Genomic DNA, 21678 nt, shown 5'->3' with positions numbered 1-21678 from the left:
CCTAGGAGGAGTAAGCATCCCTCGTGGAACGCTTACATTCACCGTCAGCCTTTCCATTAATCAGTAATCAAAATCAGCATGAAAGAACGACCTAAAGCAATTGGTATAAAACAGAACATGTTAGACTTGAGATCCCTGTAACATCAACTTATTTTCGATTTAAAAATTGATAATGCACAGAAACGATATCGTGTATTGAATCAGTGGAGAGACATAAACACCATCTACCGGTGATAATGGAATAATGCTACATAATATGGGAAGTTGACGAGGGATAAACTGAAGTCATTCCATTTGTCATCAATTGAATTGTGGATTTGCCGTTAAAGTCTATGCTGAACAAAATATCCTAATATGAAGCAGATATGAAAGGGTTGTTTTTATTGTCGTTTGTTTTTAGTTTCGAGATCACTCGGATACATCGAATCCAAATATGGATGAAAGTGAATATTGTTAATAGGTAAAAACGCTGTAGATGTATCTAAATGTCGAGCTGGTGGCCACAGCAGGAGATATTTTCTCATGTATACGTTTTGAATAAAAAAAAAAAAAACAGATCGGCTAATAAGGAAACACAATTCGTGCCCATGGAAATTCAACAGATTTTTGAAGACCTGATCACCAAAGACATACCTCTGATGAAATGTCAGCATAAAGATAAACCTACCAGCCATTTATCGCAATCCAAATAAAAGAGCGGCGTTATCCACTGCACCGCTTCCAGAGTACAGGGACTTCCTTTACAATGAAATACACAGTCCCATTCAAGGTCGAAAATCGAGAACTGTTTACATTGTTAATTGCTAGATCTTTGAGACATGAAACTTATCCTTTTCGACTTGTCCACATGTTACATAGTACTCACAGGAGAAACAGTGGTATGAGATGCTACCTATATACTTATCTCTTTGTTGTTAAATGCGAACGAACATTTAAATGTAGAAACAATGATCAGAAGTCCCTCATTTTAAAAGGTCCGAAACACAGAGAGCCCCGACATTTTTAGCAAAAAAACCCTTCATTTTCTATTACCAATTCTGTCGAGATTATGACAGAAGATGGAGTAACTATAAGAGGGAAACTTAACAATGAAAAAGTGAAGATAGGAATAAAGAATAAGGTTGTATTTGCAAATTAGATTATCATAATGACCATAGAATTTGCGAAATGCTGACTTCAAACGAGATTGTTGAAACCCCTGTAACATCACCTTATTTGTCAGTAGCTTATCTCGATTGAAAAATTTATATCTTACGCAGAACATGCTCTCGCGTTTTGAATCAGCTGTGAGACATAAAAACACCATAAGCAGGTGATGGAATATTGCTACATAAATATGGAAAGTTGAGGATAGGAAAGCTAAAGTCATCCCGTTTTTCATAAAATTGATTTGTTAGTTTGCCATTAACATCTATGTTCAATAAAAAATCCAAGAGTGAAGCAAATATTAATGCATGTTCCTCATGTAACTTATCTGATTTTTCATCACTTCTGGTTTACTAAACATAGAAGGATAGATATTACGCACTTTTGTTTTAATGTGTTTAGTACGAGATTTTTAAAGCATTTCTCTTATACCTTTTATCTATTCTGACAAGGTGTCAAGTTCTTCTTTTTCATATTTAGCCCATCGTGTGGCATATTCTTCAACAGAATTCATAATAGAGATGAAGTTCTGTCGCCAATGGAAAGATCGGGGTTCTCTTAATTTCGGACCTTTTAAAATACCGGCAAGTGACTTCACGTTATTCAGAACGGATAAAGAGTATATGAGGAATTAAAATAGTATATTAGACAAGTGATTATAGTAAACCAGAAATGATGACCGAATTAGATAGGTTACATGAGGAATGTGTACTGTTTCCAGCTGAAGCTTGTATCAACATTGTCTTCATCTGTTAGGCTGAGTATTACAACTGTATCTTGGAAACTACTTGGCTTTAATTCCACATTTGGTAATCCAACTATGTTCAAAGTTATCTTTTAGAAGACGAAATTCTTCGAAATTACGTTTCGATTTTACACACATTAATTTTAATGATCCAGTAATTGCAGTGAATGTTTTACTTAAGTCCTGAATGGGGAAACTGTAGCCGCATTGTGCCACAACATATGCGAGAAGTGGTGTAAATCAAATATGAATTCACAAAAATTTCGAAGAACTTTGAATATGAAATCAAAATCAACAATATCAAAATGTAAAACCATTACGACCCTTCACCGGCAATGGTGACGTCTCCATATGAGTGAAAAATTCTTGGGCGGGACTTTAAACAATCAATTTTTTCAGTACTTTACGTCGCCATTTCTCACGATAAATTAAAAACTATGATTTGGAACATTACTGACCACTGTTTCTTTAATAAATCAATAAAATCGGAACTCGGAAATATGCATATGTTGTGATCAGTCATCCCAAAACTTACTTTGTTAAAAACCATCTTGATTCTGCGCACAAGTACTCTGAAGATAATATTGAAAACATGCTGGAGTTTCTCATTTACAATATTTATGTAGTCTTCCTAACAATTTGTTGGAATTACCATCGGTACAAATTTGGCTCCTTTGTTAGCAGACCTGTTTTTGTATTCTTGAGACAGGATTTATTCAGAAGCTTTTACACGAGAAGAAAATATCTTGTTGTATCTTTCAACTCGACATTTAGATTCATCGACGACATTTTATCTCTTCACAATATATGTCGATTCGATATATCTTAGTTAACTCAAAATTGAAGACAGCACCGAGTCCACCGCATCTGCTCCGTATATGAATACGATTACTGAACATATACATGTACATTAATGGCAAACCAACGTCTCAACTTTATGACAAACAAGATGATTTCAACTTCACCATCAACTTCCCATATATGATCACCTGCATATAGTATTATACCATCGTCCTACCAGTAACATATGCTATCGAGTCTGTTTCTTTTCTTCTTCTTTTTTTTTCCTTATTGGCCCAAAGATTATAACAGTAGCCCGAAGTGTGTTGTGAAGAGCACTTATTTACCAACGCCAATGTAACTAAAACCATTACCATGCTACCGACTGAGTCTTTAGGCCGATGTTACGTTCCAATGCTTCCAAATAGTACATTTGTTATTCAAGTGTCATACGAAAAGTACATACATCCCTAAAAACACAAGCATTATATTTGCCATATAGAGCAGCATGCATATAAATGCGCCAATATAAAACATGTGTGACTAGAAAGTTGCTGGCAAAATAGACGGGGTAAAACTTGAAATGATATCCTACATATGGTATTAGGAAAGCTTATCGAGACAAATATAACGAACATTCGACTTGTTGGAAATCAAGATAGACTTGGCATGAATATCACAATACAAATGGGCAATATACGTCTCCGTAGTGTAAAGTTGTGTACTCCTAGCACGACTGTGTTATGTAATAATGCGGTATTTGCACTTTTACAGATGATCCTATCACGACACCGTAGTATTCTCCTATTAGTATGTGACAGTGCCGATCTAAACTTTGCACAAAAAGTCAGTTTTAAATTGACAATATGCACGAGTTAATTCTCAAGCGTTTAGACTGAAAATGCACCCCCTGATTGTATTGATCTCTATCTATCAGAATCTTGGATATCATTCATAGAGGTACACTTACAAGTACTAACGAAGCTGGGAATTGATTTCTGAGTATGCATTAATGGAGGGTGGTGTTTAATGATTTGGTGTATAGATACAGCCCCCCACTTTACATGACTTTGTATGGATTAGTTTGACTGCAAAGATGAGTATTTCTCAATACAATTTTTTGATAAAATCATATGATGTAATCAGATATTATTTGTGGACATAAAACATTTGAGAGATGTCTTTAATTCGTTGGAATTTTTATTTTTGCAGTATTATTTAAACAGTTTATATTGTTTGTACAGGACTGTTCAAATTCACTTTCAAAGTAATAACGCTGCTCTACAATATAACCCATGTTAGTTTGAATATCATCAACGTTTTACTATATACAATGTACGTCAATTAGATATAAAATGGAGATTGGGGAAAAGGTCAAACGGCTTTTATAGATTCCGTTCTTCTCAGTACATTTAAAAATTTTGCAAGCATTGATCTGACAGTAAAGACGTTTTAGATCATATCGAACGTAACATGCAGAAAAATGTACCGAAACGTTCACCCCCCCCCCCCCCCTTGGATGTATATTTGTGACCATACCCTATCATTGGGTATGGTCACAAACATACATACAGGGGGGGGGGGGGGGGGGCAATGTAGTAAATATTTTCGATCCTCAGCTGTCAAAAATTAAAATTCATTAAAAGTTTGTAATATTGACGATGGTGCAGCAATTCTTATGGGTTGAACCTTATTTCTACACTCCTGCGAGAAATGTTCACTCATATTGAGACATTTGCACAAATCAGTGCTTGGCACTCGTGACCGCAGCAGTTAGAATTGTATGTACTAACGCCTGTCCCGATACGGGGCATGCGTTTTTAAGATCAGATCCAGAAATTTCTTAACGGGGAAGGGGGGGGGTAGGGGATAAAGGCTTGTGGGTCTGAAAATTGTCTTGAAGACCCAGTGGATCCAGGTATAAGCCATGGAGGGGGTTCATGGGAAAGAAGGCCCCATGAAGATACCAGTAGTTCTGACAAAATAAGACAACGTGTATATATCTTAATGTTCTGGGGAGAGGGGTGCTCCCAGTGCGCCGGCACTGGACCCGCCTCTGATCATAACCGAAAGACCCGTGACTCCCAAGCGTTTGACAAAGGGTCAATCACTACCAATGTTAATTAATAACTTGGGTAGATAAAAATAAAACAAAGTCATTTCTTAAATCCACCGCATGTTGTGAAGTGAAGTGACTTCATGAAAGGGGGAATGTGTTTAACATACACTGATCACATTGATGATATTGGTAATTAGGTATAGAATGGACCTACGTGTTTTAGTGCGTTACTGGTCACACAGATTCAATTTTACATGCATCGTACCAGCTATTCGTGGTGCTATGACTGTTTAACGACCACTTCATGCAGATCAGAATGGTGCTAGAATGATTTTTGTTACGTCTCAGGTGATTTTATATAGAGAAATGATTTAACTGTGTTACAATCTTATGTGATTTTATGGTAGACCTGAATTGTAAGTGCTTTTTATCCCTCAATAAATTCTTGACACAATTATCTAGAACAAAGAAAACAAATTTGGTTTGAAAGAAATGGTATATTATCGCTAACATGCTTTTTTGGAACTTTCTGTTTTGTATAACAATTTTATTTGTGATTTTCCTACCACAGGCCATGTAACCCAAGATCAAAAAATTATGCAGTGGGAGAAATATACATCGGGCTCGAAGTCTGAAATAACTGGACACAAAACACCCATGCAATATGGATCGGCGCAGAGATGACCTTGCCGAAGAAATGGAACATTTTCGTTCTATAAACGAGAAACCTGTGGATGATATTTCTCTTGCGTTCTTTTATAAACCCCACACTTTGACTCTGCTTTCTGTATGTGTTTTAGGACTTCTGTATTCGGCTTTCACGAGGTAAGTGTCGTGTGTCGACTGCTTGCTCACGTTGTTTACCTCCTACACGTGACGGCGTTGTGTTTAATGAATGAAATTATTCTTGATAGGTTCATAAATTGATTATTTGTTGTATAATTATAGTTGTACACACGTTTTCAGTATATGGACTAAGAGAGGCCTTTCCATGGATACAACTTTTTAGTCAAGAGAACTAAAATGTCTTTGTTGCGTAAGACACCATTTTTAAAGTCACATTGATCAACCCGTTCCAAGTTTTGCTATTTCCATCGGTAATAAAGACATGCGCTTCACGTTACGAAAAACATCATATATATTAAAAATATCACAAGCTCCACCACCAGTCGGCCATAGTGAATCTTTCGCCATCTCATTTTGCCTCTGTAACAAGAAGAGAGAAAGTGCAACAGACCAGACCGGGATTCGAACCCGGGCCCCCTGAATCTCCAGTCTGGCCACCAGCAATTGAAATTGGCTGACTGCTTCATATACATCTTAAATTCCATTGAAACCAATTCTTTCATTTTTTCCCCCCTAGAAGATACACCTCTTTACTGTTGCAACTTGTGTAATATTCATACTAGGGCTGAAACGATTCAGGTACCTCACGGTTCGGTTCAATTTTCGATTCTTAGGCCACAATTCGATTATTTTCGATTCAATTCAATAGTTGTCAAAAACTCTAATAAACAATAAAAAATACTTAACGTTCATGTTTTTATTTCATTTTCCCCCTGAAATTCATCGTTTTCAACAACGGAATATGGTCTTTATTATATCACTTGCTATAAAATATCCAAGAGCATTGGTAATTTATTTCTGTGAAACAAATTCTACATACTGCCGCAGTTCAGTTCTCTTTAAAACCAAAATGCTTCCATACAGGGGACCTTAGATTTGCCGAATTCACGATTCCAGAGTTAGCGTCCGCCATTTTTGTTGTATTAAATTGTAAGGTAAAAAACCAAATCCGTGTTGAATTCTTTATTTCCGGAAAAAAAATGTAAACATGGACCGAATCGAAATTTGGAGATGTTGAACCGAAAATTGAACCGAATGCCGTGAATCACGGTTCGAGTGAACCGCGATTAATTGTTTCAGCCCTAATTCACACCCATCTCTAAACTGTTTTATCCTAAATGGGCAAATTTAAAACAATGTGAAAATTAATTTATTGATATTCATTCTTTTAATATTTTGAAATAGCAAAGAATCAATATTGGGCTTTATAACTAAGTAAAATCATTTTCAGATGAGAGTGGATAAAAATGATATCATGCAAAATTAGTATGAACATTAATGACTCATGGCCAGCTGTTAAAAGTTGGCCATAGAGAGAGAAAAAATATGGTACCCATGTTTAATTGTTGGTAAATTTAACACTATAGATAATTGATAAATTGTTGACTTTTGTTATGATGTATATATCATTTGGGCCTAAATTAAACCTTGTTTGATCCCCCTTTTTTATGAGTGGTTTAATAATAATAAAATAATGTATTGCTATTTATAATGTGTTCACTTATAACCATTATTATCATTTTGAGAATAAACCGTATTTTGTTTTATGGTTTACATGTTGTGATTTTTATAGTCCTTAACACCCCACTGCAAAGTATTAGATCATGGCAGCAATAATTACCAGCTTGGTGTAAACAGCAGGTGTGGGTACTCCCAGATGCAATGATCCCCTGATGAATTCTCTATTGATTGTCTTTAATATTTCAGGAATGATGATGAAAAAGATAGCAACATCTGGATAGGTCTTTGTTGGATCATTTTCTTTTTTCTTGTGGTCAGTGTGCTGGCGTTTCCTAATGGTAAGATATATAGGAGCTTGATTCATAAAAGAACCTTTGATTTTTATTTCAGAATGCATATTTACATACACATGAACTAGAACTTTTTTTCATACAAATATTTATCCATATGTATATCTACACATAAACACTTTCTAAAGTTGAAGTATACGTGCCAATGAAAAGTGTCTGTTTAGGTCATGACAGCAAAATAATGACACCTGCTAGATTTTAAAAAATTCTAACAATGTCATATCGAGTTACAGACATAGCCTTTTTCCTGTTGAAGAGGTATCCAGTAATTTTATCATTCTACTTACATATGGGGATGTTTTTGAAAAAAGGAAACACATATCAATGAATTTTTGATTTTGATTGTGAAAGGAAGTAGAAATGAAGATTTCTGCACTTATGCCTCGATAGATGGAGATATATCTGCACTTGACATCGTTATATAAACATTGAACAAATGGGAAATGTTATAATACATTAAGCCTTTGGGTTGTATATATGAATACAGTTTGATCATCTGAAGTGTTTTCTGATTTACACAGAGAGGTGAATTAGTCAAATATCAATCCAAGGAAATACATTAGGTGATACATTACATGTATTTGTTCTTTGAAGTTTTAACCAAATTCGCAGGGTAAACGCTGGTCAATATCAAAATTTGGTTCAGTACTGTTTGTCTGTCTGTTTGCTATCACCGTACGTCTTCTTATTTTTTCAACAGTTTTCTCAGTCCCCCTAGTATTCCTTGTAAAAATGAGGTCATCAGAAATCCAAGATGGCTGGCTTGGGTTCTAATTAACTTCAATGAAATTAACAGGAAATGAACATGCCAGGCAGCCCAAATTGGATTAGACAAAATCTTCTTCTCTGGAATGTCTGTATTCAGTTATCTTACCAAACACAGCACAATGGTTTCTCTGGTTAAGTCCTGATGATATTTATGATCTCAAGTCAGATGCTGATGCTGCAATGGTCCACTCATCTATGTCTAACCATTTAACACTTATGACACTCATGCTTATATGCGATAGTTTCTTATGTTAAAGTACATTGCTATCACTTTGAGAAAGGTAACAGTATTTTTATGTAATAAATGGCCTTCTGACCTTGACCTGGAAGCAAGTATAAAAGTGGAGATTAGTCGAGTTTTTAATTATGGAATTCATTCTCATTTGATATGAAAGTCACACTTATAGACAGTGTTTTTGTGATATGTTCACATCTTCAATGCAAAAAGCATGGTGAATCCTCGCTCGCTGAAAGATATCAATCTAATTGTGTTTCTATTTACTAGGTAATTATTGACTCGGTTCATTGATTGATTAATAAAGCATGGATATGAAAAGTTTGTGATATTGTAGATGAAGTTATTTTTAACCACAGTGTGCTTCTGCAGTATCTTAGTCTAATCTACAGAATCAATATCACGTACTGATGTGTAATAAAACAAGCTCTGCTTGTAAGTATGATATAAATATTGTCTAGTGACATTTCTTATGAAAAATGCATGACTGGCTTCTCTTAACTGTTTAAATGCATCTTGGATTAACATTAAAGAGATCTATATAGTATATAGCTTTTATCAACATATTTTTTTTTTGTGTCCCCCATACCTTAAATTAGATGTGCAGTGCATGTTAAAGCCCAAACTTTATGCTATGTACTGTGTAATAATTTGCTTTTTAAAAACATAAAAGGAAGTAATTACCATAACTTTCACCTTTTTTTTTTTTTTTTTTTTTTTTTTTTTTCTCTCGCTGTTGATTGCAAACATTTTCAAAGATTGTAAATGATGGACCCCAGTGCAGTTGATGACTTGATGTACATGCAAGTCTCTCTTCAATTAATTTTGTTTTAAGATGCCAAAATGCAAGATAAATTTCTAATGAATAATATGGTGTTTAATCCCTTGCATGCTTTAGATTGTCACATCCAGCTTAAATAACGTAACATTATGCTCAGTGCACTGTCTGAATGAGGTCACACATTATCGTCTTAAAGAAATTAGCTGACTGTTAATTTTTGTCCCGAGGAAACAATAGTTAGTTTAGCAGTGAAATACTCTGTTCATTCTTTAAATAAGAGAAAGATGTAAACTTGATATCTGTTTTAATGTGAAACCTCAATATTAAGAGCATTTTTGTCATGTCTAAACTGATAAAAACATTTTAACAAAAACAATATTTATTATCCCTTTAGTGTCAAGCATCCTATACAAAATTATAAATATTTCAGTGGAATTGGTAATTCTGCTACACAAGAAAAGGGATTACATACATGTACTAGATTTAAAATAATTTTGACAAACGAAAGGTATTAGAACATCTAATGATATCATATAGAAAGGTAGAAACATGGATCAGTTGTCAGTGAAAAGTGCTGTAAAATCCAGGATCATGGCACAGAATTAATTGATATACAAAACTTTTCGGGCAGAATGCATTTCCATACCTGAGGCACAAGACCATGTATAATGTGTGAGGGCAGCTGATGTGTGCTTAATACAAATGTTGTATGCAGTGACCGTGCTGTGTTATAAAACGGGTTATAAACTGCACAGTCTGTCTTGCACACTGCACAACAGAAGGCAACTTTCTTCATCATGATAGATCTTAAAGTAACTTTCTGTATTTCAAATACACGGGGGACTTTGTAAGTGTAAACACTTTTGTGCAGTTGAGGTTACCCTTCAATTTGGTCTTTCCAGTTTTCATGGTAACAGGAGAAATAAAATCTAGTTCCATATCAATATTTTTATATCTGCAAGATTGAAGATTTGAGGGAATGTTGATTGGGGCTGTCCGTCTCCTAGTTTTGTCTACAACTTTAACTTGGACCATTAACTTCTCAAATGTACAAGACAGGGCCTTTATAATTGTCAAAACTAGGTCAAAACTACTAGTATGTGCTGATAAAATCAAGTATCTGGGTCAATTAAAGACTCAATTGTCATCAATTGAACTTGGACAGGCTTGGGGGCATAGTGTTTCATAAACACAATAAACACATTTTGTTAATTACATGAATGAAAAAATCACTGGTATATCTTTATAAATGGATGCTAGCTTTTTGTAGTGTCCAGGGCAATTAAATGAAAACCTTTGATCCACTTAGTTAGACCTTTACACAGCAGTGTAAGTGAGCATAAATACAATGATATAAGTATGGTGGTATTGGTGGTGTCCAGGTAATGATATAAGTATGGTGGTATTGGTGGTGTCCAGGTAATGATATAAGTATGGTGGTATTGGTGGTGTCCAGGTAATGATATAAGTATGGTTGTATTAGTGGTGTCCAGGTAATGATATAAGTATGGTTGTATTAGTGGTGTCCAGGTAATGATATAAGTATGGTTGTATTGGTGGTGTCCAGGTAATGATATAAGTATGGTTGTATTAGTGGTGTCCAGGTAATGATATAAGTATGGTTGTATTGGTGGTGTCCAGGTAATGATATAAGTATGGTTGTATTGGTGGTGTCCAGGTAATGATATCAGTATGGTGGTATTGGTGGTGTCCAGGTAATGATTTAAGTTTGGTTGTATTGGTGGTGTCCAGGTAATGATATAAGTTTGGTTGTATTGGTGGTGTCCAGGTAATGATTTAAGTTTGGTTGTATTGGTGGTGTCCAGGTAATGATATAAGTTTGGTTGTATTTGTGGTGTCATGTAATGATATAAGTTTGGTTGTATTGGTGGTGTCCAGGTAATGATTTAAGTATGGTTGTATTGGTGGTGTCCAGGTAATGATATAAGTTTGGTTGTATTGGTGGTGTCCAGGGTGGAGCTAGAACAGCAGCTCTACAGGCTACAGTGTAATACTCGTCATCTGTTGCATGTTTTGTAGACTAGTGACAAACATTGCTAAAGTTATTCATATATATATGTTTGGGTGCTGTTTTAATCAGCATTTTGTCCATTTATGTTTACACAGTTGATATAACAATTATTGCTGTAATTTCAAGAAGTTTTGGATTTCATTTTTAATTCAGCAATGTTTTTTGAGTCTTATTAAATGCTTTTTTTTTGTTTTTGCAGGACCTTTTACACGTCCCCACCCAGGAATATGGAGACTTGTGTTTGGTAATGTTCTGTTATATATGTACCGTACTTTTATATTTTTTCAAATACATATGTACATAAAAGCAGCAAAAAACCCAAAAAACTAAAATAAACCAGGTGAAACAACAACTGGACTTGAATCTTGATAATCTTTGATTTCCATGAAATTAAATAATTTTCATGTTGAAATACAAGAATATGAAAAGGAAGATTTTAACACCCCCCTTCCAATTCCAACTGATTCCTCTTCTTGAATATGATGCTACAAAGTTAGTGACATTTGAAAAAAAAATCATAAATGCCAAATTATCAAGAAAATTCAAAAAGAAATTATGAGCCTGATAGGTCTACCAAAACTATTTTTATACAGACCCTTTGACATGAGTTAAAGGCCCTAATGAAAATATTTTGTTTTTAACACTATTAATTCAGTAGCACACAACAAGAGAGTGGTGCTGGGGACTGTAGTGATATAGGGACTAAGGCCATACCGACTATATAGATTTATGAGGTTGATTAGCTTGCTAAAAATCCCAGTTTTCGGAATCCATAAATGGCCATGACACTCCATATGAACTTTCTTTTGATCAATAAATGTGTACAAATGTCGCATTCTTGTAACCAATACTGAGTAGGCCTGTTTAGTGTTGTAGAGGTTTGGACTCGACCTTTTCTTTGTTTTGTGACTATTTTTATGCATCTCTAACAATGTACTCATCAAAATTTTATCTGCACATCTGAAAAATTGATAATATATGGTAATTCATAAAATAATAAAATTGGAACATCTTCATTGGTGAGTATGGAGCTCCTTACTAGTAACTTTTGGACAAGTGTACATACAACGTATAGTGCCCCTTTATGTCACTGTTTTTCACAAACAAGTGGTCAAATTATGATTTTTATATATTAATGCCAATTACCTAGTAAACTACATCAATAATCATATCTGTACTTAAAGAGCAGTGTGGTGAAGTGTGCTGGACAAGGTATTCAGGTGGTTAGGTTAATTATAGTTGCTTAATTATGCTCAAGATTATTTATCAAGGGAGCAATGTATATGAATTTTAGACATGATGGTTAATTTATCTAAATGAAGGATTTGGCTCATACTTTCTAAACCCATATAGCTTTGAAAAATGATTAGTTCTTTTGCTGTTTAAAAGAAGATAATTCGAATTGCCTATGAACTTTAGAAATGTCTATAGTTAATTCATTCATTACAAAGGGCTTTGGTATACTTAGTTTTATGTATATCTCACCTACTTACAATCATATTACCAGTATACAAACATTCATGTAATATAAATCACAATCAAAACTTAGGCCAAATTAGACTGTTATTATACCCCCCGCGAACGAAGTTCATGGGGTATATAGGAATCACTCTGTCTGACCGTCTGTCTGTCTGTGCAGATTCGTGTCCGGGCCATAACTTCTTTGTTCTTTGAAATAGGCATACCATATTTGGCACACAGGTGGATCACCATGAAACGATGTGTCAAGTACTTTCATGACCTCTATATGACCTTGACCTCAATGTCAAAATTAAAGGTTTTTTACAATGTATTTGTGTCCGGGCCATAACTTCTTTGTTCGTTGACATAGGCATACCATATTTGACACATGAGTGTATCACCATGAGATGATGTGTCGGGTACATTCATGACCTCTTTATGACCTTGACCTTTGATCTCAAGGTCAAAATTATAGGTTTATACCATGGATTTGTGTTCGGACTATATCTTCCATTTTCTTCTACAAAGGCATACCATATTTGTACATTGGTGTGTTGCCATGAGAAGATTTGTTGTGTATTTTCATGACATCTTTTATTTATGTAATATTATTCAGAAATTATATTCAGCATATCTTCAATATTCCGAGTAACACTCTACTGCATAATATATAGTCTTGCATTCATATTAATTGCTCTCAACAATCATGTCAAAAGGATGTGTTTATTCTTCAATGAACACAAATTCACTATTTCCCACCATCCAATGTGTCCTGCGGGGGGTATTAGTCCCGCTAGGACAGTTCTAGTTGAACTTGTTCTTTCAAAGTCGGATTCACAAATCATAACTAGATTTCTTAAAGCTTTCTTTTAATAAAAAATATCATAGAATGTAACATAATTTGAAAAAAAAAATCAGATTTCACTTCTAGAAACAGTCGTCTATATTTTATGAAATCCTAAGATTTGGGTATTAGAACCGTAAAATATTTGTGTGATTTTTTTTGACAGGGTTGAGTGTGCTGTACTTCATGGTTTTAGTTTTCCTGCTGTTTCAAAATCGTCAGGATGTCCGTCTGATGATTGAATGGATCTTCCCGGACTTGAAGGGTGTGGCCCCAGAAGATAAGGTAAGACAAGAATTAATACTTTACATTCATCCCATAGAAACATCAGTTAAATTATCAACGATTCTCTGAAACATGTCACGTATGATCATGCATCAAAGTACAGATATATATTAGGTACAGTTAGACATGCTTACACGGAACCATGTTGATGGTCTATGGATCTAACAGCAGACATGTTTGTTATACCCCCCACAACAAGTTGTGGGGGGGGTATACTGGAATCAGGTTGTCTGTCTGTCCGTCTGTCTGTAGACGCAATGGTTTCCGGACTCTAAAGCATTATCCTTTCCACCTACCGTCACCATATCATAGATATGGACTACCCATGGGATGAAGATGTTCCCTATCGATTTTGGGGTCAAAAGGTCAAAGGTCAAGCGCACTGGACATCGAAGTAGCAATATGGTTTCCGGGCTCTAAAGCATTATCCTTTCCACCTACAGTCACCATATCATACATATGGACTACCCATGGGATGAAGATGTTCCCTATCGATTTTGGGGTCAAAAGGTCAAAGGTCACGCACACTGGACATCGAAGTAGCAATATGGTTTCCGGGCTCTAAAGCGTTATCCTTTCCACCTACAGTCACCATATCATACATATGGACTACCCATGGGATGAAGATGTTCCCTATCGATTTTGGGGTCAAAAGGTCAAAGGTCACATGCACTGGACATCGAAGTAGCAATATGATTCGGTTTGTCATGCCATTTGTTTTTTACACTCAGAAAAGAGGTAGTTTATACCTATTACCAACACCCTTTGGGAGATTGGGGTAAGCGGGGGGTATTCTTAGTGAGCATTGCTCACAGTACCTCTTGTTTTTACTGTCATAGATAAAAAGATTTAATGCTATGAAAAAAATACTGCTCTCAAAACTAAAACTCTCAATTTTCTACTATTTCAAATACAAGGTATGACTCAGGAAATTATATGGTGCATTTTTCACTCACTGAGGAAGTATTCTATTTGTGGAAGTGTACCGTAGGTATATGTATGTGTACATATGAACACATGATAGAAATGAATGATTGTTTGATGCTGATACATGTCATGTTTCCAGGTAAAATCTGAGTAACTATTTTCTCTCAAAAAAGTAAAGGTTCCATTCTCATGACACCGTATCTAGAATAAAACATATACAACTTCTCCGACAATGAATCAGGTAACCTGGACATATTTTCTTCAAATTTTGAATCATAACTACTTATAAATGTCACCCTTTCATTCTGAAGGGAGACAAAGATCTGATTTCTCCTTAAGACCTTGTATGGTGATCTCAAAGTCAAATGACTTGTATACTTTAGTGACTTTTTAGCACAGTTGTACTCATTGCATCTTTCTTGTCACCTGGGATTCTAGTTTTTGCATGTTGATGATTTACCATATGAAGGTCATTGTCAGAAACCCACGTTTGCATGATTACACTTCATTCCTCTCTCCATCACCCACGGGTCCATTCATTCCTACTCGCTCGTTCTCATGAATAATTAATGAGGCAATTTGATTGAGCGCTCATAGTACACCCTGAGCAGATTTGTCCTTATCAACAAGATGCTTTCAGGCCAATTATGGTATATAAGCTTTTTAGCTCACCTGAACTAAAGCTTTTCTAATCACATTTTTTCCGTCGTCCGTCTGTCTGTCTGTCTGTCTGTATATTTTTCATATTTTCGACTTCTTCTCCAGAAACACTGGGCCAATTTCAACCAAACTTGGCCAAAAGCATCCTCGGGTGAAGGGCTTTCAAGTTTGCTCAATTGAAGGGCCATGTCCCCTTTCAAAGGGGAGATAATCACAAAAATGCAAAAATAGGGTGGGGTCATTTAAAAATCTTCTTCTCAAGAACCATTTGGCCGAAGAAGTTGAAATTTACATGAAAGCTCTCTGACATAATTTAGATTCAAGTTTGCAAAAATCGTGGCCTCCAGGGGTAGTTGGGGCCATAATGAGGACTAAGGTTTTACATGCAAATATATATGGAAAGACTTCAGATATTGGCCAAGGTGACTCAGGTGAGTGATGTGGCCCATGGGCCTCTTGTTTAGTATAACATCTCGGTAATACCGACCTGTAACACTTTTGCCCTTTGCCACCGGAATTTGTACGGCTATACCATCACATGGGAAGAATATGCAATAAAGAACCTTCTTTGTGCTTATGGTTCTTTTGGCAACTACAAGCCTTCTACCGTGTTTAGTTAGCCATATTTTGTTTCCAATTTTTCTTACTGGTTCGAAATTGTGAACCCATGTTTCGTCACCGGTAACAATGTTTGCAAATTGTCTTTGATTGAATTTGGGAAACATTTTGAGCAATTGCTTAGTGGTTTGTACTCGTACCCATTTTTGGCTATCTGTCAATATATGCGGTATCCATCTGGCAGAAATCTTTCGTACTTTCAAAATACGCTTCAAAATGAAATGCACTCACGAAAGCGATATGCCAACAGCTTTGACAATATCACAGATCGTGTATCTGCCATCACTTTCAATCATTTCCCTGACTTTTGAGACATTTGCCTTGCCTGTTAAAGTCACAGGTCGGCCAGATTTGCTGCATCTTTGATGGACTCTGTGTCAGTCAGAAATTTCTTTCTCCACCTACGAACTGTCTCATAAGATACCTTATAAGACCCATAAACTTTCCCCAATTCAGTAAAAATCTGGATTAGTGAATGACCAAGTTTTGTGCGAACTCTCTAATTTCTTCAATATTCTCAACCCGTTTCCCAACCATTTTTACAACAGTTGTCAACGACTGGCTATATTAAAATGACTATAAGTTTAAAACTATATGAAGCTGAAGGCTCGTGTTTATACCGTTGGAAAGGTATTGAATAGAGCTATTCAAGAGTATCATCATCCACAAAATCGTGCAAAGCGTTATCGCGCTGTGGTACAATACACATTCGAACACAGCCCTCGTACAATGAGCATCTGTTATGTAGATAATCATCAATAAAATTCAATATGTTTAATGCTTTCAATTTGTTGATATCTGCAGTCTAAAAATTAACACAGAAAGATTGTGTGTGACTAGAGTGGGTTTGGGCATTGCTGAAAAATTGATAATAAATTCAATATCTTCTTGTAAAACATCATTCTAATGTGTAAATATTTAATAACAATGCTGGGTAGAAGAGTTTGACCATTGTATTCTTCCACAGAGGTGTATGGAATTTTTGCAATTATCTAATTAACAGGCAATAGCTCACCATGGAGGCTATGAATGAACAAAGAAGTGTGAATTATTGAATATTATATTCAAACAATATGGCACAAATACATGGTACAAAAAACAGAGTAAATAATCATCTTATAACAAAGTTAACACTGCAGTCACATTGAAATTTTAAAGCTTCCAGCGTTTCCAATGTGTCAGACTCTAATCCAGTCACGTATATTACATGTATGTGTCTTGTCTTGTCATCTCAGGCACTTTGTGTGTCTGATCCAGATTTAGGTATTGTGTATAACTCTGTTTAAACTTCTATTTTTATTTTGAATGAGTTTAACTACTTCCTCTTACAATTTGCTGTCATATTCTATATAAGTATATGGACATTAGAATGTTTTTTTTTCCACTTTCAATTAATCACAGTGAATATAAATAAAATTGAATATATGCTACACAAAATACCGATATAATATGGAATGATTTATTTAAATCAAAATTACAAATTTACATGCCTGTATTTTTTATAATCTTTTTTTCTAGATTTTTTTTGTCATTGTACTTTAAACTCTTACTCGAAACATTTCTTTAATTTAACATATCAATATGACTACATCTGATTTTTTAAACTCTTACTCGAAACATTTCTTTAATTTAACATATCAATATGACTACATCTGATTTTTTAAACTCTTACTCGAAACATTTATTTAATTTAACATATCAATATGACTACGTCTGATTTTTTAAAATCAAACTTCAATTTCAACATTATGATTAAAGGAACCTGATATATTACTTCCTCTTTGTTTTATATTTGAATTTATTTGTTCAATAAAACCCTGACATCAGTTACAAATACATAGGCAATTATTGAACACATCATTTCCTATCATCTCCCACAATGATTCACCGAATCACTTCTGATTATTGCAGTGGAGAATTGAATATCACCGGCAAATGATGAGGGACACCATTCTATTCTATATTTATCCCGATGTTATTCTATGAATTCTTGTTTTGTGTCATGTAAAACAGGATGTAACCAGAAATAGAAGATATATCTATCAATGACACTACTTACCTCAAATATTCTATGAATTCTTGTTTTGTGTCATGTAAAACAGGATGTAACCAGAAATAGAAGATATATCTATCAATGACACTACTTACCTCAAATATGGAGTATATCTATCTTACTGAAACAAAGCTACTAGAAAAAAAATGTACGTGTCACCATCAATATTGTATCACATTATTTAAAGAGGTAGTAAAGGTAGTAAAGCTCATTTTAATGGAAAAAAATTCTCACCCAAATCATGTTATTTCTTTCCGATGATTTTTAAAGATATATAAACGATATTTTTCAACTTTGAAATGACTATGTTTATTTGTCAAAAATTATGCTAGGAGCCAACTTGTATAGCAGATTGAATTTTTGTCCAAGAAGCAAAAATTTAAAGGAACATAATTTGAAGATTATAATCATATTAAATTTGGGGGAAAATGCAGATAAATTCATAGAATTGTTATTTTTTTTAACAGAAAATGACTTGTACGAGTAATTCGGACATAATTTAATGCCTTCAAAAAATTTGAATAAAACAACCTTTACTATCCCTTCAAATTGTTAGTAACTTGCAACAGTTCAATAATACCTGTATTTTAAAGAAGTCTTAAAGAAACATAAAGTGATCTCATACAGATCTGTTATGTTGAAGTAGCTGCAATAATGTAGCCCTCTCCGTTTTTTGATAGAGCTACATTATTGCAGCTATATCTGATCATGAAGTAGTCGTAAAGGCAGTCAATACTGAAGCCTATCATATTTTAAGGGTTCCATATGCAGTAAAGAGAAAGAAAAAAAAGCTAAACTTTTGCTATTTTTTAATAACTTTGACATTACATGTATTTTCAAGGTCAAAGATCACTGATCATAATGCAGTTGGTCCCATATCTTTGTGACTGGTAGTTTTAAAGTTTTGTACAAATATCGTAAACTTTCAGGGGCATTAACTCTCATCAGGGACGTTTGGATTCTCATGAATAAGAGGTGACATTCAGTGGCTCGAACTTCGATCTCTCAAAGTTCTCTGTCTCTTGAAGTAAAATCATGGTCCCTATTTTTTTCTCTCTATAGCAAAACAAATTTATTATCGATCTCTCAAAGTGAAGTTGGGTTTCGTAAAACATATTTCATTGTTTTTCACTCTTGATCTTTCAAAGTGGTGGTAGCATATAGCCACCGTTACCCAAGCGTGTAATGATTTCCGCTTGGACCTTACCTGGATTTTGTTGAATGTGGGAGGATAGTATGGTTGTGGTAATTAGGTGTTTACATAGGTGAAACATCCCTGGTGCTTCTTTGTGGAGGTGACACACTTGAGTATATAATTGGCTAATTGGTCAGTTTACATCTTACACTGGGGACTTGTGATGAGTAAAATTATATGTAATTCAACTATGAATAAAAGCTATAATTTATTTTGACTTGACAAGGAGAAAGTAAGTTTTAGACATTAGAGATCTAGACTGTTAAATTTCTCGAGTTTGTTCTTTGTGTAAAGTTACTCTAAAACATTAGAATTTTTGCTTTGTGTCAAGCGACATAATATTGTGGTCTGTTTAGTTAGATATTATAGTATTAAAGCTTTATCAGAACTTAGTTTTGTACGTCTATCTTAAATTAGCATGATTAAAGAACAAATAAATACATAAACTTTGAAATATTTTTATTAAATCAAAATATGGTTCTTTATCTTGATATCAAATTAACTACCTGACAAATATGAAGGAAAACATGATCTTGTAGGTAAACATTTCTGGTTACTGTAAAATCTGAACCATATGGTCGAACCTTCAATTTCCGAATTTCGAACTCTCAATTTCTCGTCCCAGATTCATCCAAGTATAGATCTAAAAGGTGAATTAGTCCCAGTACAGATCTACAGGGTGATTTAGTCCCAGTACAGATCTACAGGGTAATTTAGTCCCAGTACAGATCTACCAGGTGATTTAGTCCCAGTACAGATCTACCAGGTGATTTAGTCCCAGTATAGATCTACCAGGTGATTTAGTCCCAGTACAGATCTACCAGGTGATTTAGTCCCAGTATAGATCTACCAGGTGATTTAGTCCCAGTACAGATCTACCAGGTGATTTAGTCCCAGTATAGATCTACCAGGTGATTTAGTCCCAGTACAGATCTACCAGGTGATTTAGTCCCAGTACAGATCTACTAGGTGATTTAGTCCCAGTACAGATCTACCGGGTGATTTAGTCCCAGTACAGATTCTACAGGGTGATTTAGTCCCAGACAGATTCTACATGGTGATTTAGTCCCAGTATTTTCCATGGATACACTTGCTGTCGGATTGTGTCAAGAGATCACTAAAGACAGAAAATACACCTTTCTAATGATCAGAAGTTTTTTGTCTATAGAGAATTGCCATGCTAAGTTAGGTTTTTCATTTAAATCCTGTACCAGTGACTTCATGGAGTTGTTTAGCAAGAAATGTAAAGTCTCAGCAATGCTGTATTGCACATTTTTTTGTAAACATTTTGATTTGATAGAATTGTAATTTGAAGTAATCAAAAGTATTACTATTCGTGCCTAGTATCATTGTCCTGAGTCCCCGTTCTCAAGAGGGATGTTAAACAATATAAAATCAATCAATCATTGTCTTGAGTCTGAGAAGAATGCAGTATCATGAAGGCCTGCATGCAAAGAAACAAATTCAACTGTCAAATCATTACAGGCATACAATTACATACATTTACAATCTAACACATTAATTTTTACACGAGAAGTCCAGTTGTGGAAAGGTACAAAATGACTACTGATTCACTCTTGCTTATCTGGGATTGCAGTGTTGTATTGATCTAGTCTTCCAAATGTCTGACCAAAAAAAAAAAACCCAAACTAACATCTTACAACAATAAAATCAATAAATTAATGTAAACAGGAATGCCTAACATGCTGAAGATACAGTGGTTAAGTTGTATGTACCAGTGCAATCGCTCATTAACCAATAGCCCATACAGTGGTTAAGTTGTATGTACCAGTGCAATCGCTCATTAACCAATAGGCCATACAGTGGTTAAGTTGTATGTACCAGTGCAATCGCTCATTAACCAATAGGCCATACAGTGGTTAAGTTGTATGTACCAGTGCAATCGCTCATTAACCAATAGGCCTCACAGTTTCATTTTCTTCTTCATTTACATTTTTCCTGCTGAGATTGGTACACTGCCATAATATGCATGGACTAAGACATGCAGACTAAGACCTGCAGACATGTAAATATGATAAGTAATCAGTGAAAATGGACTATTAAAGGTATCTGAATATGATATGTAATTGGAGAAAATGGATGGTATATTTTGGACACAGTGACAGATTATGGTAGAAACTTGTTCCATTTGACATGGTATGATTAATTTTGATCTAGACATTATGATTGATACATTGTAGAAAGGTATTATACAGGTACAGAGTCACACAATGTAATACAAATGTACACGAATAATGAAGGGAGGTAATGTTAGTCGTGATATTAACAGGTCCTCTGTCGTGCACGCTTCCTTCTGATGTCGTATAGTGACTACGTTTGGAGAATTAAATCCTTATCCTTAGAACATATATAGTGCTTTTCCTATGAAGCTGGGAACATCATCAGTGCATTAAATGTAATGTTACGTGTTT

General features: G+C 34.8%; 1 protein-coding gene across 2 annotated transcripts in view; it reads left to right on the top strand.

The window, feature by feature from the left end:
* The first annotated feature begins 5330 nt into the window (after positions 1 to 5330).
* Positions 5331 to 21678, top strand: part of LOC125646651 (phosphatidylserine synthase 1-like) — a 38200-nt gene continuing 21852 nt past the window's right edge. The window contains exons 1-4 of one of the 2 annotated variants that reach the window (XR_008796318.1): positions 5331 to 5555; positions 7284 to 7375; positions 11403 to 11447; positions 13675 to 13793. Coding sequence is in view for 1 of the 2 variants with exons in the window: in XM_048873122.2 (XP_048729079.1) it covers positions 5395 to 5555; positions 7284 to 7375; positions 11403 to 11447; positions 13675 to 13793 (417 nt within the window). In the remaining variant the exon portion in view is untranslated. The remainder of the gene's footprint in view (positions 5556 to 7283; positions 7376 to 11402; positions 11448 to 13674; positions 13794 to 21678) is intronic. The other variant, XM_048873122.2, reaches the window with a different exon arrangement.

Source organism: Ostrea edulis, chromosome 6 (genome assembly GCF_947568905.1).
Source record: "Ostrea edulis chromosome 6, xbOstEdul1.1, whole genome shotgun sequence".
NCBI lineage: Eukaryota > Metazoa > Mollusca > Bivalvia > Ostreida > Ostreidae > Ostrea > Ostrea edulis.
This window is presented reverse-complemented; position numbering and strand designations above follow the sequence as displayed.